General features: G+C 42.9%; 1 protein-coding gene across 7 annotated transcripts in view; it reads right to left on the bottom strand.

The window, feature by feature from the left end:
- The window catches only part of klhl13 (kelch-like family member 13), a 212,759-nt gene that overhangs the window by 110,029 nt on the left and 80,138 nt on the right, over positions 1 to 22,592 (bottom strand). The window contains exon 1 of one of the 7 annotated variants that reach the window (XM_059977419.1): positions 3,821 to 4,377. The exons of the other annotated variants lie outside the window; for them this stretch is intronic. Within the exon in view, the coding sequence (XP_059833402.1) occupies positions 3,821 to 3,900 (80 nt within the window). The 5' untranslated portion in view covers positions 3,901 to 4,377. Of the gene's footprint in view, positions 1 to 3,820; positions 4,378 to 22,592 lie in introns of those variants that run through there. 7 annotated transcript variants of the gene reach the window in all.

Genomic DNA, 22,592 nt, shown 5'->3' with positions numbered 1-22,592 from the left:
TAATACCTTATACCTAATAACATACCTAATACCTAATGACATGCCTAATGCCTAATACAGAAGTTTTTGAGTATGTGTTGACATGCCTAATACCTTATACCTAATAACATACCTAATACCTAATGACATGCCTAATGCCTTATACCTAATAACATATAGCCACTGTCCTGCCCTCTTTACAACAACATCGATTATGTTGGGACCAGGTTAAATCATCAGACATCTTAATACCCAAGAACTTGAAGCTGCTCAGTCTCTCCACTTCTGAACCCTCTAGGGGATTGGTAAGTGATCTTTCATCTTACCCTTCCTGAAGTCCACAATCAGCTCTTTCGTCTTACTAATGTTGAATGCCAGGTAGTTGCTGTGGCACCATTCCACTAGTTGGCATATCCTGTACACCCTCTGATCGCCACCTGAGATTCTATCAGCAATGGTTGTATCGTCAACAAATTTATAAATGGTATTTGAGCTATGCCTAGCCTCACAGTCATGTGTATATAGAGAGTAAAGCAGTGGGCTAAGCACACAACCCTGAGGTGCACCAGTGTTGATAGTCAGCGAGGAGGATGTGTTATAGCCAATCCGGTTAGGAAGTCGAGGATCCAATTTCAGAGGGAGCTACAGAGGCCCAGGTTCAGCAACTTCTCAATCAGGATTGTGGGGATGACGTTATTAAATGCTGAGCTACAGTCGAGGAACAGCATCCTGACATAGGTGTTTGTGCTGTCCAGCTGGTCTAAAGCTATGTGGAGAGCCATTGAGATTGCGTCTGCCATTGACCTATTGTGGCGATAGGCAAACAGCAATGGGTCCAGGTCCTTGCTGAGGCAGGAGATCAGTTTAGTCATGACCAACCTCTCAAAGCATTTCATCACTGTCAATATGAGTGCTACCGGGTGATAGTCATTAAGGCAGCCCACATTATTATGAGCTGCCAAAACGGGGTTTTAAAAATATTAAACTAAGATTTGATTACAAGATTTCACAGATAAGCAGTGTTGCTTCGTTTGAAAATATTATTTGAATCCAAGGGAAAAACATCATTTTTTTCTACAAACAGAAGAATCAAAGAACCTTCTCTATTCTGCAGGTATACTTAAGACAAATTAATTATTATTCATGAGTCTGATTACCAAAATACATCACGCTTTATATTCCACACTAGTCCAAAATCACTGGATTGGCAGTTTTGAAAATAAAAGGGACATCATCTTAATGTTTTCCCCTGGAATATTCCACAAATAAATATCAGAAAAGAGTAATCACTAAGTTAAGCTTTCCAGTTTTTAATTTGGCACATGTAGAAGAAAGACATTATGTATGAAAGAAAGATTGACAATCTGTAGGACCATCAATCAATCCAACAAGGAAGAGTATTCCGACCCTTCATGCTTCAAGCTTATACTATAACTCTCTTCACAATCAGGCCACATGGATCACTAAATGTTGAGTGTAAGAACTGACAGCAATAAATCATTTGCATTAAAAAAAAACCCTATTTTGGTTTGACAGCTTGTAGATAATAGAGCTGCAAAAGAACATAATGTGGATGTCTAAAAGGTACAGTCAATTAACAGCAGCAAATTGCCATTACAGTTCATGCCATGTATTATCTGTATAACAATGGTAGGTATAACTGAATGCTTTAGATATTGGACTATTTAATAAAAATAGATACTGAAGTCATTCAGCGTCCTCAAGTGCACCAATTCTGATTAGTTCCCAGGAAACACTTCTTACTTTTCGTATTGCACCAATTTAATATTTTAACTCTGCTTCCAGCTCTGTCTTAGCAATGTGCCTGACTTCTATCAGTGCATTCTTTTAACATCTGAGATTTCCACCTGACCGTCAAAATTCAATCCCATGCTTTGTTTCCTGGTACACTGCAGTCATAAATAGCCCTCAGCACAAGTCACAGGCAAATCATACGTAACACACTCCCATCAACTTGACTTGAATGAGTTGATATCCAAGGATCTATGTTCAATATTCTTCTCCTAGAAAGATGTGCCTTCATTGTATTTATGGAAGGAAAGAACCCAAATAAAAGTGTTCTTGTTGCATTGGACTAAATTATACATAGAAACCTTGTTGTGACATCTGATAAGAGAAAAATATGGACCATATGATATTTTTCTATCTCCCAACTTCTGCTTTGCACATCTAATCATTATTAGTGAAATGAATGCCAAACCATTCTTTTTGTCAGTTAATAAAAAATTTCTATAATTCCCAAAATTTCCAAGGAAGAAAGCCTATATTGCAATCTGCTATTCACCAGCACACCTAGATCAATACATTATTGCATAGATTTCCAAAGGAGGAAATGTTACATTGGAAATTTGTACATAAAACATCAGTTATTAAAAAACAAATTGTTCAAATAAATTATGAGTTTAGTTTGATGCAATCAAACCACAAATTGGAAACAAAATAACCCAGTTTCATGGAAACTGGCTCCCACTTATTATACACTGTTCATACTGAGTCCAAGGAAAGTCACGGCCTTCAGCATTTAGAGTCAGGAAAGAAAGCTGAGCCAAGGATTTACAAGAAATTACCTGACACTTTGTCATGACCCCATGACATCTCTTCCCTATATCAGCAAATAATTATTAGTAGAAATCTGCTGCTTGACTTTTCCAAAGGATTCACATCCAACCACGATTTTTAAAATTTAAATAATGTTTAATAAAAACTCATTCAAGGTGCTTTTAACTTTAATTCTCGCATGCACACGTGCCAAAGCAGCAAGATACAACGTGTCAGAAGATGAGTAAGGATAAAGAAACCAATTCAACAATTCAACCAGGACACCTGGTGGCATTAAGTGGTAAAATAAAACTAAAATTTAAAAAACGGAATGCAGGGATTGAGGCCAGTAACAGTAAGAGTGAATTAATAGCATTGTTGCAATAAATAATGAAGTGTTAGACGCTACACAATGCAGCACATTGCAAATGCAGTTAGTACATTTCCCTGTAACCTTAAATGGTATCCAGCAATGTAAACCCTCACAAAAAGCACACCAAGTGTATCCAGTTACTACAATTTGAAACATTTTGGTTGATCAGTACTAATCCATCAACCCAGTAATTAATACAAGAACATGTATTAATGAATAATTGACGTTATACTACAGAGCACCCGCTTTGCAAAACCATATAATGTTTTCAGAAGCTGGCATTTGCAAACTTACATGTATGCCGGAGTCAGTGTTGCCGTCCTAGATGGCTTAAGCATAGAAACTGGGAATTTCCAGTTAGCGGTGTTGCTCGTTTTCCATTTCAATGGCATGGTGTTATAAAAGTACTACGATACCAGAGACAAGCATTTCCAAAACAGACTTACAGCTATGAGCTCCATACCAGATAAGACTGATCACAGTGGCTGCTGCTTAGAACACGTGAATAATTCTGGCACTGCTCTTAAGCTAATGTTTTTGATTGCTGTATTTGGTGAAAGAGGGTTGAAAGACATTCTCTTTTTCCAATCCCTTTGTTTCCCTGAACATACAAGATATGGTTTCTATCACGCTAAGTCAATAGCAGTGCCTCCGTATTCAAGAAAAGCTCCGATGCAACACGCAGACCGATTCTCAGAAGCAGCACATCAGGGCTTTGTTTACCAGTACACAGCCAGAATAAGATAAGGGCTGCAATAAACAATACCACCTGTACAATACTCTGCAATGAAGCAGTAAATTATTCACAGATTATACCTATTATTTTAGTAAGATTATTTTTGAATAGCTCCAGAGAAGATTAAAGAAAACACAAAAGGATCATGTGATTTAACTGAGTCATCAACATACCTACTCAGAATACACTTGTCATCCTCTGTAAATTCTTCTTTTGGACTGCAACAATACAAATAGGATATAAATTTCAGCATAGCCCTGGGCCACTGTTAATAGACATCAGGGAACAAATTCAGCAGCCTGATTTTCTCCCGTGAAAGCTCCATCCAAACATAGCATCAATGCTATTGTGATAAAAAGCCTTTCCTCATTCTAATAGTCCATCACACAGCCATAATGTAGCGTCCAAGATATCAAAAAAACAGAACTGATCCAATTTCCTGGATGTCGGCTAGTATCTGTTCAGTTTGATTTTATTTTTTCCTTATCGCTTGCTGAGCACCGTCCTCAAACACCCGAGTATTTTACAACATGCTGTATGATATGGCTCTCATTCTGTCTCTTCTGCAGGGAACATGGATTGCTTGCAGTATGTTCCAGCAGTCACAATCAGCAGTGCTGTTAACGATCTGATTCAACGGCTCTCGAATAGCTCATCGAGCACTTGAAGTTGTGGCGGAGCAGTTGGTCAAGCAGGTGGCCTCCTGGGACCACTCTGCTGTTCCGTGGTCTGTTGTGATCCAAAGGTTGGTGAAAACACTCAGCATCATACAACTAAATAAATGCCTTACAGATACTTGAAAAATAGTACATAATATTCTGAGGGATGTTACAACCCCTTTCAAAGTAACAGATTCAGTAATCGTTTTCTTTTAAAGAATGAGGCTAGTCAAATATTAATATGTAGCTCTCTGAACTGGCTTTTAAAAAGCCACGATTACTGCAAGTATTTTGCAAGACATTTCTTTAATGTATGTTTAACCTTTAAATAAAGAATATAATTATGAAATTTCCAACAATTCACTTCCATACCTATTGTGAAATATAAACTGAAATAGAAAGCCACAATTTTGATCTGCCACTGGTCCTAAAAGAAATGTTTATACTAATCAGGACCAATACAAGAAATCATTATAACACAAAAACAAAGTACAATTTCAGCAAATTTATAACAATTTATAATTATAATGGACTTACACTTACACTACAACTGCAGTACCAGTGAGAAGTTCATTCACTCCAGACAAACAACGTAGTGCAAGTGTGTCTCAAATCTGGTATTAGATCATGACCTGATATCAAAGTTAGTTTGAAGCTGAATCCACACTGCACATGTTCAACACTGGTGCAAGGCTAAAACCACTTGGCATGGATACTTACTGTATTATGAATACATTTATTCCATCAAACTGCAATAAAAACAAAAACACAATTCTGATTCTACAACCTAACTTTCTCCCATAAAAGCTGCATCCAAAGCTAACCTGAATGTGAAAAGGATTATTTTCTTCCCCATTCTGCTATTATTTCCTTTCTTAGATTGTAATATTGACAGATAAAAGTTACAGATCTCAATTCTGTAGTGACTTAACAATAAGTGTATCACAACTGAACTTAATGCATGATTTTTTGAGTAAGAATTTTGTACAGGTTATAAGACAAACTGGAAGCAATGGATCAAGCAAAACAACATAATGCAAAGTGACACAAGAATCCCTGTGATAAAAAAAAAGGTCCTGTATCTTACTAGTTTCAGTTAAATGCAAAGATCAGAGAAGTTGGTTACTTTTTTATAGATCAGATGATAATGATATTTTATACAGATGTTCCAAATCATTAGACATTACTTAAGGGTCACCTCCGAGAACCACAACCTTGTCATAGAGTTTGAAGGCTTGCGTGGCTCAATGATCCCAGGAACTATATCGGTTGGAGTTAGGGTTTTTTGCTTTGGCTCTTGGTAAGGTCACCCATGCCAAACAGGTTAAGGGGTAGAGGCCAGATAAATAGGGTTCCTCCAGTTTCCATGCTGCCCTCAAATTTACCTGGACCACTTCCGACACCTCCCTCCCCTTTCTCGATCTCTGTCTCCATCCCTGGAGACAGCTTACCTACTGCTGTCCATCAGAAACTCATGGACTCTTACAGCTACCTGGACTATACCTCCTCCCACCCTGTTATTTGTAAAAACACCATCCCTTTCTCTCAACTCCTTCATCTCTGCTGCATCTGCTCTCAGGATGGCTTTTAATTCCAGGATGAAGGAGATGTCCTCCTTTTTCAAAGGAAGGGGTTTCTCTTTCATGCATGTCTCTCATCCAAGCACCAACGCTCCACCCATCAGAACAAGCAGGATCTCCCAGTGGCCACCCGTTTTAATTCCAGTTCCCATTCCGATATGTCAATCCATGGCCTCCTCTACTGTCCCCATGAGGCCACACTCAACTTGGAGAAATAATGCATTATATTCCGTCTGAGTAGCCTCCAACCTGAAAACATGAACGTAGATTTCACGCACTTCCAGTGATGGGCTCCCACCTCTCCTTCACCATTCCCCATCCCCTTTTCCCTCTCTCACCTTATCTCCTTGCCTGCCCATCAACTCCCTCTGGTGCACCTCCACGCCCCCTTTCTTTCTTCCATGGCCTTCTGTCCTCTATTAGATTCCTCCTTTTCTAGCCCAGTATCTCTTTCACCAATCAATTTCCCAGCTCTTTACTTCACCCCTCCCCCTCCCAGTTTCACCTATCAGCTTGTGTTTCTTACTCCCCTCCCACACCTTTTAAATTCATTCCTCAATCTTTTTTTCCTCCAGTCCTGCTGAGGGGTCGTGGCCTAAAATGCCGACTGCACACTTTTCCATAGATGCTGCCTGGCCTGGTTGTGTGTGTGTGTGTGTGTGGGTGTATTTCTTTGCTAGGATTTCCAGCATCTGCACATTTTCTCTTGTTTCTAATAAGGGGCCATCAGTCTTCCAGGTTCTAGGGTTCAGTTCAGGGCTAACAACCCTGACTAGTAAAACAAAATTGTTACTAATGAAGATTCCTTGTACATCTGAGTGCAATGGTATTCTTGAGTCTCCAATCTGAACCTGACACTGGTGAAAACCAAAAGGAAGCTACTCTTATGATGTCGGAAGCCCTGAACACCACCAGAGATGAAAGACTAGCGATGTACTACATACAGAACTAGAGACGACACGCAGTCGGTAAGTCGTTCCGAGACTAGCTTACTCAAACTTCGCGGCGCTAGCATTTAATCCCTAGCGCCCGCCCTCTCTGGCGGAAATGACATCAGAGGGTGCATTACCAAAGTCTCTCCCTGTGCGCTGGCTATTTGTGAGCCGGTTCGCCTGCGCAGAAAGTGAGTCGCCACACAACCACACCCCCCACCCCCAGAACTGGTGATACACCCCCCAATGTCCACAGACTGGAACAGCCTCTGTGCTGCGGTGCCTGAACCTCGACCGGCTGCGCCAAGTCCACATGGGCTGGTTTGAGTCGGTCCACCGTGAAAACCTCCTCTTTCCCCCCAATGTCCAGAACATACGTGGACCCGTTGTTGTTGATCACCTTGAATAGCCCCTCATCCGTCCGCTGTAGCAGTGCCCGGTGTCTGCCCCTTCGTACAAACACAAACTTACAGTTCCGCAGATCTTTGGGTACGTGGCTCATGCTGTGAAGTCAGTACGGGGGCCAGGTTGCCGAGCCTATCGCGTAGCCTGTCCAGGACTGCTGCAGGTTTTCCATCTTGCCCCCTTGGGGCTGGTATGAACTCTCCTGGGACGGTCAGGGGCGCGCCGTACACCAACTCGGCCGACGAGGCGTGCAGATCCTCATTGGGCGCTGTGCAAATTCCAAGCAGGACCCAGGGAAGCTCGTCTACCCAGTTAGGTCCTCTCAGGCAGGCCATGAGAGCCGACTTCAAGTGATGGTGGAAGCGTTCCACCAGTCCGTTCAACTGTGGGTGGTAGGCAGTAGTGTGGTGTAGCTGCGTTCCCAACAGGCTGGCCGCTGCTGACCACAGGCGGGAGGTGAACCAGGCGCCTCTGTCCGAGGTAATGTGGGCCGGTACCCCAAAGCGTGCTACCCAGGTTGCGATCAGTGCTCGGGCGCAGGAATCAGCAGATTGTCGGTGAGCGGGACTGCCTCTGGCCACCTCGTGAACCGGTCTACCATAGTTAGGAGGTACCGCGCTCCTCGGGACACTGGTAGGGGGCCCATGATATCCACATGGATGTGGTCGAACCTCCGGTGGGTGGGTTCAAACTGCTGCGGCGGGGCTTTAGTGTTCCGCTGCACCTTGGCTGTTTGGCACTGCGCACACGTTCTGGCCCATTCACTGACCTGCTTGTGAAATCCGTGCCACGCGAACTTGCTGGAGACCAGCCGGAAGGTTGTCCTGATAGCTAGGTGCGCCAAACCGTGTACGGAGTCAAAAACACGCCGCCTCCAGGCTGCCAGGACGATGGGGCGAGGTTGGCCGGTAGCCACGTTGCACAGGAGGGTCCTATCACCTGGCTATTTGTGAGCCGGTTCGCCTGCGCAGAAAGTGAGTCGCCACACAACCACCCCCCCCCACCCCCAGAACTGGTGATACACCCCCCAATGTCCACAGACTGGAACAGCAAGAAAGTCTTGCAGCTGCAAACCCGAGACTGGGGTCCTGTAGCTGGGCATCTCGTCGTCTGCCTGCTGCGCCTCCGCCAGTGCTGCATAGTCCACCCCAGGGACAGGGCCTGGACAGCTGGTTGGGAGAGTGCGTCCGCCACGACGTTATCCTTCCCCGAGACATGCTGGATGTCCGTCGTGTACTCGGAGATGTAGGACAGATGTCGCTGCTGGCGAGCAGACCAGGGATCGGACACCTTCCAGACCAGGGATCGGACACGTTCACCTTCATGAATGCAAAGGTCAACGGTTTGTGGTCCGTGAACGCGGTGAACAGCCTGCCTTCTAAGAAGTACCTGAAATGCCAGATTGCCAGATATAGTGCCAACAGCTCCCGGTCAAAAGCACTGTACTTGAGTTCAGGTGGCCGTAGGTGCTTGCTGAAGAACTCCAGGGGTTGCCAGCGCCCCTCGATGAGCTGCTCCAGCACCCCACCGACTGCTGTGTCAGATGCGTCCACCGTGAGAGCGGTCGGAATGTCCATTCTGGGGTGCACCAGCATTCCAGCATCTGCCAAGGCTCTAACGAAAGCAGCCGCGGCCTCCTCATCCCAAGTATTGTCCTTGCCTTTACCCAATATCAGGGCATACAAAGGGTGCATGATACGGGCTGCTGAGGGGAGGAAACGGTGGTAGAAGTTCACCATACCAACGAACTCCTGCAGGCCTTTGACCATGTTGGACCAGGCAAAGTGGCGGATAGCGTCTACCTTGACGGGCAGAGGTGTTGCCCCATCTTTGGTAATCCTGTGGCCCAGGAAGTCGATGTTATCGAGACCGAACTGGCATTTGGCCGGGTTGATCGTGAGGCCGAAATCACTCAGGCGGGAATAGAGCTGGCGGAGGTGGGACAGATGCTCCTGATGACAACTGCTGGCTATAAGGATGACGTCCAAATAGATGAACGCAAAGTCCAGGTCACGTCCCACAGCGCTAATGATTAGCCGCTGGAACATCTGTGCGGCATTCTTCAGGCCGAACGGCATTCGGAGGAACTCGAACAGGCTGAACGGGGTGATGAATGCTGTTTTGGGGATGTCTTCAGGGTGCACTGGGATTTGATGGTACCCCCAGATGAAGTCTACTTTGGAAAAGATTCTTGCCCCATGCAGGTTTGCTGCAAAGTCCTGTATGTGCGGCACGGGGTAGCGGTCTGGAGTTGTAGCCTCATTCAGTCTGCAGTAGTTGCTGCATGGTCTCCAATCCCCAGCTGCTTTGGGCACCATGTGCAGGGGGGAGGACCATGGGCTGTCGGACCTCCGTACGATCCTCAATTCCTCCATCCTCTTGAACTCCTCCTTTGCCAGGCGGAGCTTTTCCCGGGGGACCCTTAGTCCGTGGGCGTAGAGGGGTGTGGTGCTGTACCCAGTGTCTGGGCATGGCTGCCATGAACTGCAGTGCCAGAATCAATGGAAAGTCCGCCAGGATTCTGGTGAATTTGTTGTCCGACAGAGTGATGGATTTCAGGTGTGGGGCCGGCAACTTGGCTTCACCCAGGGAGAACGTCTGGAAAGTCTCAGCATGTACCAGTCTTTTCCCTTGCAAGTCGACCAGCAGGCTGTGAGCTCGCAAGAAGTCCGTCCCCAGGAGTGGTTGGGCCACGGCGGCCAGTGTGAAGTCCCACGTGAACCGGCTGGTGCCGAACTGCAGCTGCACTGTGCGGGTGCCGTAGGTCCGTATCATGCTGCCGTATGCGGCCCTCAGGGTGGGTCCTGGCTTCCTGTTGCAGGTGTCATACCCCATTGGGGGCAAGACGCTGATCTCCGCTCCGGTGTCGACCAAGAAGCGGCGTCCTGACTGTTTGTCCCAGACGTACAAGAGGCTGTCCTGGTGGCCAGCCGTCATAGTCATTAGCGGCAGCTGGCCCTGGCTCTGGCCCTTGAAGGGCGGGCTTTTGTGCCCCACCACTGGTGGTAAAAACACCACTGTTTGCTGGCCTCCTCACTTCTGCCTCTGTGTTGTGTGCACCTCCCTGCCAGGCCTGGTCTGATCCGCTATTGGGTGCGTGGCATGGTAACCTGACTGACGGACGCCACGCTCTCCCTTTTGGCTTTCCACAGCACGTCTGCCCGGGCCGCCACCTTCCGGGGGTCGCTGAAGTCTGCATTGGCCAGCAGCAGATGTATGTCCTCGGGCAGTTGCTCTGGGAACGCTTGCTCGACCAGGAGGCAGGGCTTCTGTCCGTCAGCCAGGGACAGCATCTCGTTCATCAATGCTGATGGCAGTCTGTCTCCCAAACCATCCAGGTGAAGCAGGCGGGCACCCCGCTCACTCCGTGAGAAGCCAAAGGTCCCAATGAGCAGCGCCTTGAATGCTTCATATTTGCCTTCTTCCGGGGGAGACTGTATGAAATCCGCAACCTGGGCAGCCGTCTCCTGGTCAAGGGCGCTCACCACATGGTAGTGACACGTGGAATCAGAGCATATCTGCCGAATCTGGAACTGGGCTTCTGCTTGGCTGAACCACACGCGTGGTAGCAGCGTCCAGAAAGTCGGCAGTTTTAGCGAAACTACGTGAACAGATGAAGAGTCGGTCATCTTTGGTCCAAATCCCGTTTGGACCGCCGGGGTCACCAATGTAGCGATGCGCTACACACAGTGCTGAAATAACGACATGCAGTCGGTAAGTCGTTTCGAGACTAGTTTATTCAAACTTCGCGGCGCTGGCATTTAATCCCTAGCGCCCGTGCTCTCTGGCGGAAATGACGTCAGAGGTGCATTACCAAAGTCTCTCCCCGCGCGCTGGCTATTTGTGAGCCGGTTTGCCTGCGCAGAAAGTGGGTCGCCACAGACTTTCATTATTGCCCTAAATGGCAGTGGAATAATGGGCAAGAGAGAGGCATAAAGCAAAATTAAGGAGAAATCGTTTTCACGAGTAGTGACAATGCTAACCAAGGAATACAGATTTCAGAAATACAACGCATCTTTTCATGAGCAAACACTGACATTGGGCTAGTACACATCCTGGTATGTTGTTGTATTAAGTTGCAGCAATCAGTCCTGTACCCATGAATGAGAAAACATAGTTAGTACTGAGACAAGGCTTACTCCAGCAGTACAGTCAACAAATAAAGCTCACTCTGCATGCATCAACTAAAATAAGAATAACTGTAAGAGGAAACAAAACTAAAATCTACTGGTGTACTGCAACAGTAGCAAAAAAATACTTTATCCAAATTCTAATTTGGATAATTTTGCACCAAGTTATTTACAAATTCACTTCACATTACATAATCATGACAATAAACTACATTCCCTAAGGTTTAGGACCACAGCTTTTACAAGAATCGTTTGAGATTATGGTGCTTTTTTTAAAATATAACTTCCCCTTGAAGAGAGAAAAAAAAAGGCAGGGCAAACAGGTTCACCAGACAGATTTTAAGAAAGGCAGGACTGCCATACAAGGAGAGATTCGTTGACTAGATTTCTAGTCATTAGGGAAGAATGAAAATGGACTGATTAGATAAGGACTCAGGTGCTCATAATGAGGGTTCTCTACCTGTTTTTACATTAAGACACTTGGAATGAGGTTAGGACAAATGTCTTCACTCAAATGGTGAAATTACAGAATTCACTAAACAATAAAAGCCAAGTAACTCAATGTATTAATGGAGATGACTAGATTCAAAAAGCAATCAATGGATATTGTTTGGTATTCTGCTATCCCTCTGCCTTCAGCCAACTTTTCCCTACACTTGTACTTAAAGATAGTCAAGAACTGCAGCTAAGTCAGGTAATTATTGAAGAGTAGAATGAGAGTGAAACTGAAGTCATTCACTATCTGACACTAGCTCAGCTGCAGGTATGTTGTGAATTGCACTGCAGTTTAGATGTGGGATGTGAACAACTGACTCGCCATCAGTGTAGGAGGATACTACAAAAAAGTGTCAAAGTGTGCTCACTCTGCCTTCTCTCTCCAGCAAGGAAGAATGAAATATGTTCATCTTTGTTGGTATAAGCAATTGAAGAACAGCTTCTACTTCCCCTCAAGCTTGCTTTAATATTCAGTTAACATTACAGCTGACTTTGCCATTCATTCTTCTTACCCTCTATTTCACTTGAGGCCAAACATCCATCATTCTCAGCCCTTCAGCTTGATCTCCAAGTTGTCTTCTTTACTGAAATGTCTAAAAATCTGTCAGCTATTGGCTGTTCACAGTCCACTGATATAGAAGATACCAAACACTTACAATTATCAATGAGAAAAATTTCAAACAAAATGGCTTAGCTCCTATAGTAATCAAGTCATAGAGCACAATGGCACAGAAACAGGCCCTTAGGTCCATCTAGTCCATGCCAACCTATTATTCTGCCTAGTGCAATCAACCTACACCTGGACCATACTCCTCTATAACCCTCCCATTCATGGGATGAAGTAGCAACACAATATTAAGACAGATAATCAGCCTGATCACAATAAATGGCAGAACCATTTGTAAGGGCCAAATGGTCTACTCTTGTTTCTATTCTTCTATGTTCCTACGTTCTTTGCTGTGTGTTACTATGGATATAAAGCACAGTAAACAGAATTGATGATACATATTAGTGTAGTTTTACATCACTGGGTTGACGTGGTGTGCGTTTTTTGGGAATCTGGGTACTGACACACTAATTTTAAGTTCTAGGTGGCTTTCAAGTGTTCCTGTCCAGTGAAAGTCAATGCTAAAAATTCAAATTCTCATATATTACATTTCAATATTGTTATTTGGTAATGAACTACTAATCAGAATAATAAGTGCTGTGTATCAATTTCCAACCAGGGCAAGAACTGGGTTAACTTTAGCTTTTATCAGATGTAAAATATTAATTCTACTTTTCTCAGTCCACAAATCTATTTGACAGCTGGTAGATCTTCCCAGCTTTCACTATTTTGATTCTTCATTTGCTAATAAAGATACTAGAAACACAGTATGTTGAGGTAAATTATCTAATTAATTGCTACAAACATATATTTTTTGGTCATTTTGAAAAAATTGAATGGTTCACAATAACAGAGTTTGTGCATTGATGAGAGAAAACCTAAGAATACTCAGATCCAATCTGAAATGCTACTTGTTTCTTTTTCCACAGATACTGTCTACCCGAGTATCCCCAGCATTTTCAATTTGAATTTCAGCATTCCCACATCTGTAAGGTTTTATTTTTCAATGACTGCATAAAACTTTATTTGAAAATAAAAAAGCAACATGCTATGTAGATTCAAAGGTTTTCCACATGCTGTGCTATGGAGGGTGCCTAAATATAGTTGTCTATAGGTGAATTTATATCCAAGTGAAAAAAGAATCAGTAATATCAAGTTGCATTACAAGTGAAAATACACAAATGGAACTAAACATCAGATATCATTTCAAAATCTCATTAGGACTACATCTGCAGCATGCTGCCACCCACACTGGACCCCCCACAATTCGCCTACCGACACAACAGATCGACAGATAGCACAATAGCCACAGCTCTACACACTGTCCTTACGTACCTGGAGAAGAAGGATGCTTATGTGAGAATGCCATTCTTGGACTACAGTTCAGCATTTAAAACCATAATTCCCTCCAGACTCCACAAGAAGCTCAGATACCTCAGCCCTCAGCTTTCACCCTGCCTTGTGTAGCTGGATCCTGTACTTTCCGTCAGATTGCCAGCAGGGGCAAGAGTGGGCTCCCTCACCTCTGCCCCTCTGACCATCAACACAGTTGCCCCTCAGGGCTGTGTATTAAGCCCGCTCCTTTACTCTCTGCACACCAATATTGTATTGCCACCCACACCTCCAATCTGCTAATTAAATTGTTGATGACACTAAACTGATTGGCCTAATCTCAAATAATAATGGGACAGCCTAAAGAGAAGTCATTACAAGAAAACAACCTCACCCTTGACGTCGCAAAAACAAAGGAGCTGGTTGTGGACTACAAGAGGAATGGAGACAGGCTAGACATAGCACAGTACAGGCCCTTCAGCCCACAATGTTGTGCCGACTCTTAAACCCTGCCTCCCATATATCCCCCCCACCTTAAATTCCTCCATATGCCTGTCTAGTAGTCTCTTAAATTTCACTGGTCCATCTGCCTCCACAACAGACTCAGGCAGTGCATTCCACGCACCAACCACTCTCTGAGTGAAAAACCTTCCTCTAATATCCCCTTTGAACTTTCCTCCCCTTACCTTAAAGCCATGTTCTCTTGTATTGAGCAGTGGTGCCCTGGGGAAGAAGTGCTCGCTGTCCACTCTATCTATTCCTCTTAATACCTTGTATACCTCTATCATGTCTCCTCTCATCCTCCTTTCCAAAGAGTAAAGCCCTAGCTCCCTTAATCTCTGATCATAATCCATACTCTCTAAACCAGGCAGCATTCTGGTAAATCTCCTCTGTGCCCTTTCCAACGCTTCCACATCCTTCCAATAGTGAAGCGACCAGAACTGGACACAGTACTCCAAGTGTGGCCTAAACAGAGTTTTATAGAGCTGCATCATTGTCTTGCGACTCTTAAACTCTATCCCTCGACTTATGAAAGCATACACCTCATAAGCTTTCTTAACTACTCTATCTACCTGTGAGGCAACTTTCAGGGATCTGTGGACATGTTCCCACAGATCCCCTGCTCCTCCACACTACCTCCACACTACCAAGTATTCTGTCATTTACTTTGTACTCTGCCTTGGAGTTTGTCCTTCCAAAGTGTACGTGGACCAGACTGCATCCCAGGGCAGGTATTCAGGTTGTGCACAGCACAACTAGCAGGTGTGTTTATTGACATTTTTAATCTCTCCCTCTCCCAGTGTACAGTGCCCTCCTGCTCCAAATTATCCACCATTGTCCCTGTACCAAAAAAGACCAAGGTAACATGCCTGAATGACTGGCGTCCTGTTGCACTCACCTCAATAATAAGCAAATGTTTGAGAGGCTGGTCAATGATTACATCTTCAGCTTGCTACTACCCAGACTGGGCCCCCTACAATTCGCCTACTGACACAAACGATTGACAGACGATGCAATCATCCACATACCGTCCTTACAAATCTGAAGAAGAAGGATGCTTATGTGAGAATGCTGTTCTTGGACTACAGTTCAGCATTCAACACCATAGTTTCATTCAGGCTCGACAAGAAAGTTAGAGACTTCGAACTTGACCCTGCTTTATGCAGCTGGATCCAGGACTTCTTGTCAGATTGCCAGGTGGTTGTAATAGTGGGCACCCTCACTTCCAACCTGCTGATTCTCAATTCAGGAGCCCCTCAGAGCTGCATACTGAGTCTGCTCCTTTACTCCCTGTATACCCATGACTGTATCATCACCTACAGCTCTAATTTGCTAATTACATTTGCAGATGACAGTACACTGATAGGCCTTATCTCAAACAACAACATCATAACCTACTGGGAAGAAGTCACCTCTCTGACACAGTGGTGTCAAGAAAACAACCTCTACCTCAATGTCACAAAAACAAAGGAGCTGGTTGTGGATTACAGGAAGAATGGAGTCAGGCATTGACATCAATGGATCTGGATTTGAGAGGGTAAACAGCTTTAGGTTCCTCGGCATCCACATCCACAGATCCACATCACGTGGTCTGTACATACCGGATTTGTGGTGAAAAGGTCACATCAGCACCTCTTTCAATTCAGAGTTAAGGAAGTTTGTTATAGGCCCCCAAATCCCAAGAATTTTCTACAGAGGCACAACTGAGAGCATCCTGACTGGCTGCATCACTGCTTGGTATGGGAACTGTACCTCCCTTAATCACAGGACTCTGCAGAGAGTGGTACGGATAGTCCAGCATATCTGTAGTTGTGAACTTCCCATGATTCAGGACACTTACAAGGACAGGTGTGTAAAAAGGGCCCATAGGATCATTGGGGACCCGAGTAACCCCAACCATAATCTATTCCAGCTGCTACCATCTGGGAAATGGTACCACAGCATAAAAGCCAAGACCAACAGGCTCTGGGGACAGCTTCTTCCACCAGGCCGTCAGACTGATTAACTCACGCTGATTAGAGTGTACTCTATATTACATTGACTGGTATAATTTATTATCATTTACTATGATTTCACATTGCACATTTAGACAGAGGCGTAACGTAAAGATTTTTACTCCTCATGTATGTGAAGGATGCAAGAAATAAAGTCAATCCAAATATCATGGGGTCATACAGAATAGAAACAAGTCTTTCATCCCATCAATTCCACAATGGCCTACAATATTCCTCTTTTATTCTCCCCATACTCCCATCAACACCACATTGCCCCCCAACTCCAATTCTATACTCACCCACACCAAGGATGACTTAACTTGCAGGTCTTTGGGATGCAGGAAGAAAATGGGACACCCAGGGGAAACCCACACAGAGGGAAATATGAAACTCCACACAAAGAAATAAAGATCGTGATCAAATCGAGTACTGAGCTATGAAGCAGCAACCCTACCGGCTGCACTACGGTGTCTCCACTGTTGTCAATGTCAAGACCATTATTAGAAATAACTGCAATGGTGAAAACTGGCAATATGCTGACTTACTGGAATTATCACCATGCTACAAAAGATGGCAGGAAAATTTGACAGGATATGTGATGCTGATCATTATCAGATATTTCTAGCCCATTTTGAAAGTTCCTGACATTGGCCTCTCCCACACTCTCCTTTCTTTATTCATGTGCTTAACCCCTTAAATATTTTTCAATCACTAGATTAAGAATTTGTGGGTTCCATTATATTACCTGACTTAAAATCAAAGATTCCTCATTACTAATTCTGTCCTTCCATTGGCCAATGTATCGTCCTCCTGATCATAAGACCACCACATCTTAAACTGACATCCTCCCTCTTCTGTATGAACCTTGAGCTATCCACATGCAGCCTCCACATTTGTCCAATACTCCTGTTCTATCATTCAATGTCCACATTCCATCTTCAATAGATTTATCTCACCTAAAACGCTCCTGACAGTATCCCAATATGAGCTGAGTTTCATCCCCCTACATTGCTCCTTAACTCTGCCCGCAGACCAGTAATGCCCCAAATTCAAATGTCTCATATGTCCAAATCCACCCTCATAGCTTGGTCTGCCTCCTTAATATAATCCACATTAACTGTCAAGATTATCAGTGTATACTCAACCAATGCTGGCCATTTTCCTTCATCCCACACAAGTATTTATGCCTACTAATCTAGGTTGTTACTTCAAGAATAATCACAATCAATGGTAGGACACTGTAAGTGCCACAGAAGGTAGCAGGGCTCAAAGAAAAGATGATCAGTAAAGCTTATCAAACACTGCCCTGCATTGATCAAAGAGAAAAATATAAGAGCACAAAGTCAAATTGGAAACACATAATCCAGTTTAAGCCATGGTTAGCATACAGAGCAGTGTTCTGTTTTCTGAGCTGCAGAAGGATTTTGATTATACTAGAAAGGATGCTAATGAGATGACAATTTTACCAGAGTTAGAGAATTATTGTTATCAGGACAAATTGAGAAGTCAGAGACTGGTTGGCAATGGAGTGTGAACCAAGAAAGGGGGGTTACCAATGAAGTTAATTTTTGGTCAGATGAACACAATAGGCTGAATGGTCCCCTTGTGCATTGTAAGTTGCAAACATTCTGTGTGTCACCTTTACATAAAAATATATGGGTTTTAAACCATAGTTAAAATTGAACAATAACGTAGGTTGGAGGCTATGTAGTAGAAAGAGCTGCCATGAGCTAGGTCTTTTGTTGAGTCCAATCTGCTCTCTTAATTAACTGTGAAGGATCCCAAGGTATTATATGTTAAGGAAGCAAGAGAATTATCCTGCTGCCTTGGCTGATGTTTATTTCCCAAATGAATTTCAATGAAGCATTTATCATTTGTAGGAACTGTGAATTAACCAATCATTTCTTACTGCTCTTCAACAGCTACACTTCAAATACACTCAATTGGCTGTTTTAATGTTTTATAACAGAGGGTGCAAAAAAAAGGACATCAAATATATCTTTTTAAAAAAAAATGGAGGCTGAGGGAAGACCTGATAGAGCTTTATAAAATTATGAGAGACAGTCAGATCTTTGTCTCAAAGCTGAAATATATAGTACCAGAGGGCATGTATTTAAAATCAAAGGAAGTAAGTTCAAAGGAGATATGTGGGACAGACTTTAATTTTACAGAGTGTGTTGGGCACCTGAAATATGCTGTCTGGTAACCTCTTAGATTGGCAGGAAATGGAAGGATATGAGCATTGTATAGGCAGAAGAGATCAGTTGGGCATCTGATTACTAATTTAATTAGTTCAGCCCAATATTGCAGGACCTATCCCTGTGCTGTACTGTTCCACATTCTAGAATCTTCACTAAGAGAAAATTTGTGTGGTTGCACAGAGATCATTTCCTCAAACTCTTAGCAGTAGTAACAGGCAACCATCTTTGTATGAAATTCCTGCACAAATCCTTGATATCATTAGTCATGTATCAAACTAAATTCTTGCAACCTGTTAAGTTTTATGAATATTAGCACCATGAGCTGGACCACAGTCTGACAGAACCCAAATAAGAGGCGGTATAAAGGCTAGCTTTAAATGAAATGGTTAGCAATTATATTGCAAAGCACAACATTTTTGTGCACAATGCTAACAATTTCATCTAAAACTCAATTGCTCTAAGGATTCATTCTGCATGTTAGGGAACTTTAGCATGACATTTTATGCATTTGACTTGTTAATACAGAGGGTCCATTGCATCATTTCATGTACACACAGTGAGACTGAAAGGCATGCAATGTAAAAATATTATAATTTTCGTAATGAATACTGCTGAGCCACAGCAGTTATAGAATTCTCACAGTCCTAAGTCAGAAATTGCCATTGGTCATTAAAATATAAATTAATTTGACGAGAGAAACTGTGTAATGTATTTTGAACTTCAAAAAAGGCGCATAACAAACAATTGGAAAGGCTCTATTCACATGATCACACTGACATAAAGGAGTTTAATTCTTCAAGGTAAATTAGTTCATTCTGAAATTTTACTTTGATAACATCCCTCAAGGTCTTCAAGCCTATTCCACTTAGATTTTTTTGTTCACCGCTACACACCCCATTTCTACAATTCAATACCTAGATTCCCTGTGAATCTTTTTTTATCTTATGATATGAATCAATTTCAATACAAATTATTTATATAAAAACAATCAGAGCCAAAATAGTTCTCCTTGCATTGCTATCAGGTCAGGATTTATAGCTTCTTAATTTTGATGCAAAGTAAATTCAATTCACATCATGTTTTATTATATGCACCCCTAATTCAGTCTCAAGTATATTCTCAGTACAAGCCACAGCAATACACCATTCTGACTAGGGTACAGTATAGAGAGGTACAAAATGTTTTACTACACTTGCAAAACAGAGTTCTGGACCATGAACTTCAATAACGTGATATCACTCTTGTCTCTGAATCAGAAGGTTACTGGTTTATTCAACCTTTGAAAGTTGAATTATTAACCAAGGGATAAGATACACTGCTGGAGCATACTGGAAAGAAAGTGGCCAATGTTATGTTTGGCATATCACTTTTAAGAAATTTTAAATGCCTTCAAGGTGGAATTGCAGCATGTGACATATTCTGAAAATTGTACAATCTGAAGATGAGTTTACCCAGAGCCTTGTTCAACTGGCCTTACCCAATTGCACTGGCAACATTCATTTCCAAAATAGATTCCACTCTACACAAATAATGGAAAAGGCACAACTCACATTGAATTATTTTTCTAGATCTTCAATTAAGAACATAAAAAAATTGGGTGTACACAAGAGCAAATAAGGCTTCTTGTGACATTTCTGAAGAGTTATAACTGATATTAGACTCTTGAGAAAGCAAAGCCCACATAAACAAGGATGTTCAAAATTTATTGTCCTGAATGTTGATAAAACTCAACGAATGAGCATTGGGAATCCCCTAGAATAGCTTATTTCAAAGATTATGGGCAGCACATCTGGTACAGCTACTGCCACACAGCTCCAACAGCTTGGGTCAATCCAAGCCTCAACTGTCTGTGTGGAGTTTGCAACTCTTTCCTGTGACCACATACCTCTGGGTGTTGCAGTTTCTTCTAACATACCAAAGGGATGCCAATTGGTAGGCTAATTGGGCACTAAATTAGCCCTAGTATATTGATGAGTGATAAGTAGGAATGCGAGCAGAATGAAGAGGGTTAGGATGCAAAAATTGATGGCATGATCACAAAAGGTCAAAGGGTCTGTTTCCTCAGTTGTAAGTCTCTAACCCTGTTTAGATCTTGGCAAATGAAGAGATTCCAACTCATTTCAGTCCAGAGTTACTTCATCCTGGGACAATACCTTCCAGTTTAAGATGTACCACTGAAGATGGGCGACAGCTTACTGGCAGTTCATAAACCAAGAAATACAATTAAATACTTTATTAATAACACTTTTATGTGGAAAATTGTGGTAAATTATCACTGCAAATAATGAAGTGGTGAGCGAAGACAAGGCAATACGAGGATTGAGGCATGTGGATGAGATGCAAAATCAATGCAAAGTTCAGGCACGTTTGAAAAGTGGTCGGAGAGAGTTGAGATGAAGCCGGGGCATGCAATGCAGAGAAAAGTAGGAACCCATCCACCTAAACCAAAAGCGAGATTGGGCTGAGCAAAGTGCCAGGCTGATTTGGAAAGGTTGGATACAAGCTGAAATGCAGTGACAGGGTCCAGGCCCAGGATCTATCTAAACGACAGGATCCGGATCCTAGTGTGGGGAACAACCCGGTGTTTGGATGATTCATATGTTGGGTCAGATGGTTTAGAAAGGCAGGGTGTCAGGATGAAGATCAGGCTGGTTCTGCTCGCTACTCCGTGACATCTGCTCTGCTCTTCACTGCACTAAGGCGAAAGCTGTGAGACTGCTCCAAATTTCGTGCCTACGAGTTCTTTGACAATTTACCCTGCTGTGTGATAAAATGAAGTTGAAGCTATGGGCCTGTTTTGGCTGCTCTGGGCTTCAAGTCCATGGATTCACTTTCATTCTGAATGCTGTTGCTTGCACGATGTGTTCTTTTTCCTCTCTGCACATTGCGTGTTTGTTGGTCTTTTTCTCTAAATTTTTTTTTGGGCTTTTTTTGTTGCTGTTTGAAAGTAGCCGAATCTCAAGGTTGTATAATTTACAGATACTTTGATAATAAATAACCTTTGAATTTTGAACTCTTTCTTAACTCTCCAGCCTCTCAACATTCTCTGAAAATCTTTTATCATAAAAACTGTTGTCTGTTGTGGAACCTCTGGGGCTCTGTCTCCACCCACAGGCAGTCAGATGGAATGCAAATGTTCATTGCTCAGAACAAAGAAAGGCTTTATGTGCAACAGGGTGCATTTGAAATGTAGAAACCATTGTAAGATATATATAATACAGCAGGCAAATTATACATTGCACCTTCCTAATAACAGCAATATATTAATGATTAAATAACCTAGCATTGCCTAACAATGGCCAAGGGGAAAACACTGGTCAGAACACCAACAAGAGTTTCCTTGCTCGTCAAGATAGAGCCCTGAGATCCATGAAATCTATCTGAATGGAGTAAAAGGTCCTTGGTGCAACATTTGAAATAGGACACCTCCATCAATATAACACTTTCTCAAAATTGTAGTTCAGTGTCAAATATTTTTGGGTACACTTAGACCTAAAACCTTCTGATTAATACATGGCACAAATGCTGGAATCAAACAATACCGGACACAACTGCAGCACCTGCACTGAGGCTTTTCTAAATTTGAAAATGCTAAATTGGGTTTTGGTCAGTTTTGAAGAAATCAAGAGAATATACTCTTTTTAGTTATTTTAATTCAGAAGGAAATCATTGCCAGAATTAGAAGGGGACAATTTCAATTTATTTGGTTCTACTTGTATTCTCATTAATCTTTTATCTCAGAGTGTCACTGTGGTCTTGCAACAACAAGCAGTTATCCCTATTGCCTTTATATGAATAACCATTTATTAATACTTGGGAGTCCTCATTCAGGATTCCGAAAAGGTTAACTTGCAGACTGAGTTGATGATAAGAAAGGCAAATGCACTATTAATATTCACTTCGAGAGGACTGGAATATAAAAACAAGGATGTAATGCTGAGGCTTAATAAGGCATTGGTCAGATTGTACTGTGAGCAGTTTTCGGCCCCTTATCCAAGAAAGGATGTGCAGGCATTGGAGAGTCTCCAGACAAGGCTTGCAAAAATAATCCAGAGAATGAATGGGTTAATATATGAGAAGTGTTTGATGTTCTCAGCCTGTACTCGCTG

This window comes from Hypanus sabinus, chromosome 8 (genome assembly GCF_030144855.1).
Source record: "Hypanus sabinus isolate sHypSab1 chromosome 8, sHypSab1.hap1, whole genome shotgun sequence".
Taxonomy (NCBI): Eukaryota; Metazoa; Chordata; class Chondrichthyes; order Myliobatiformes; family Dasyatidae; genus Hypanus; species Hypanus sabinus.
This window is presented reverse-complemented; position numbering and strand designations above follow the sequence as displayed.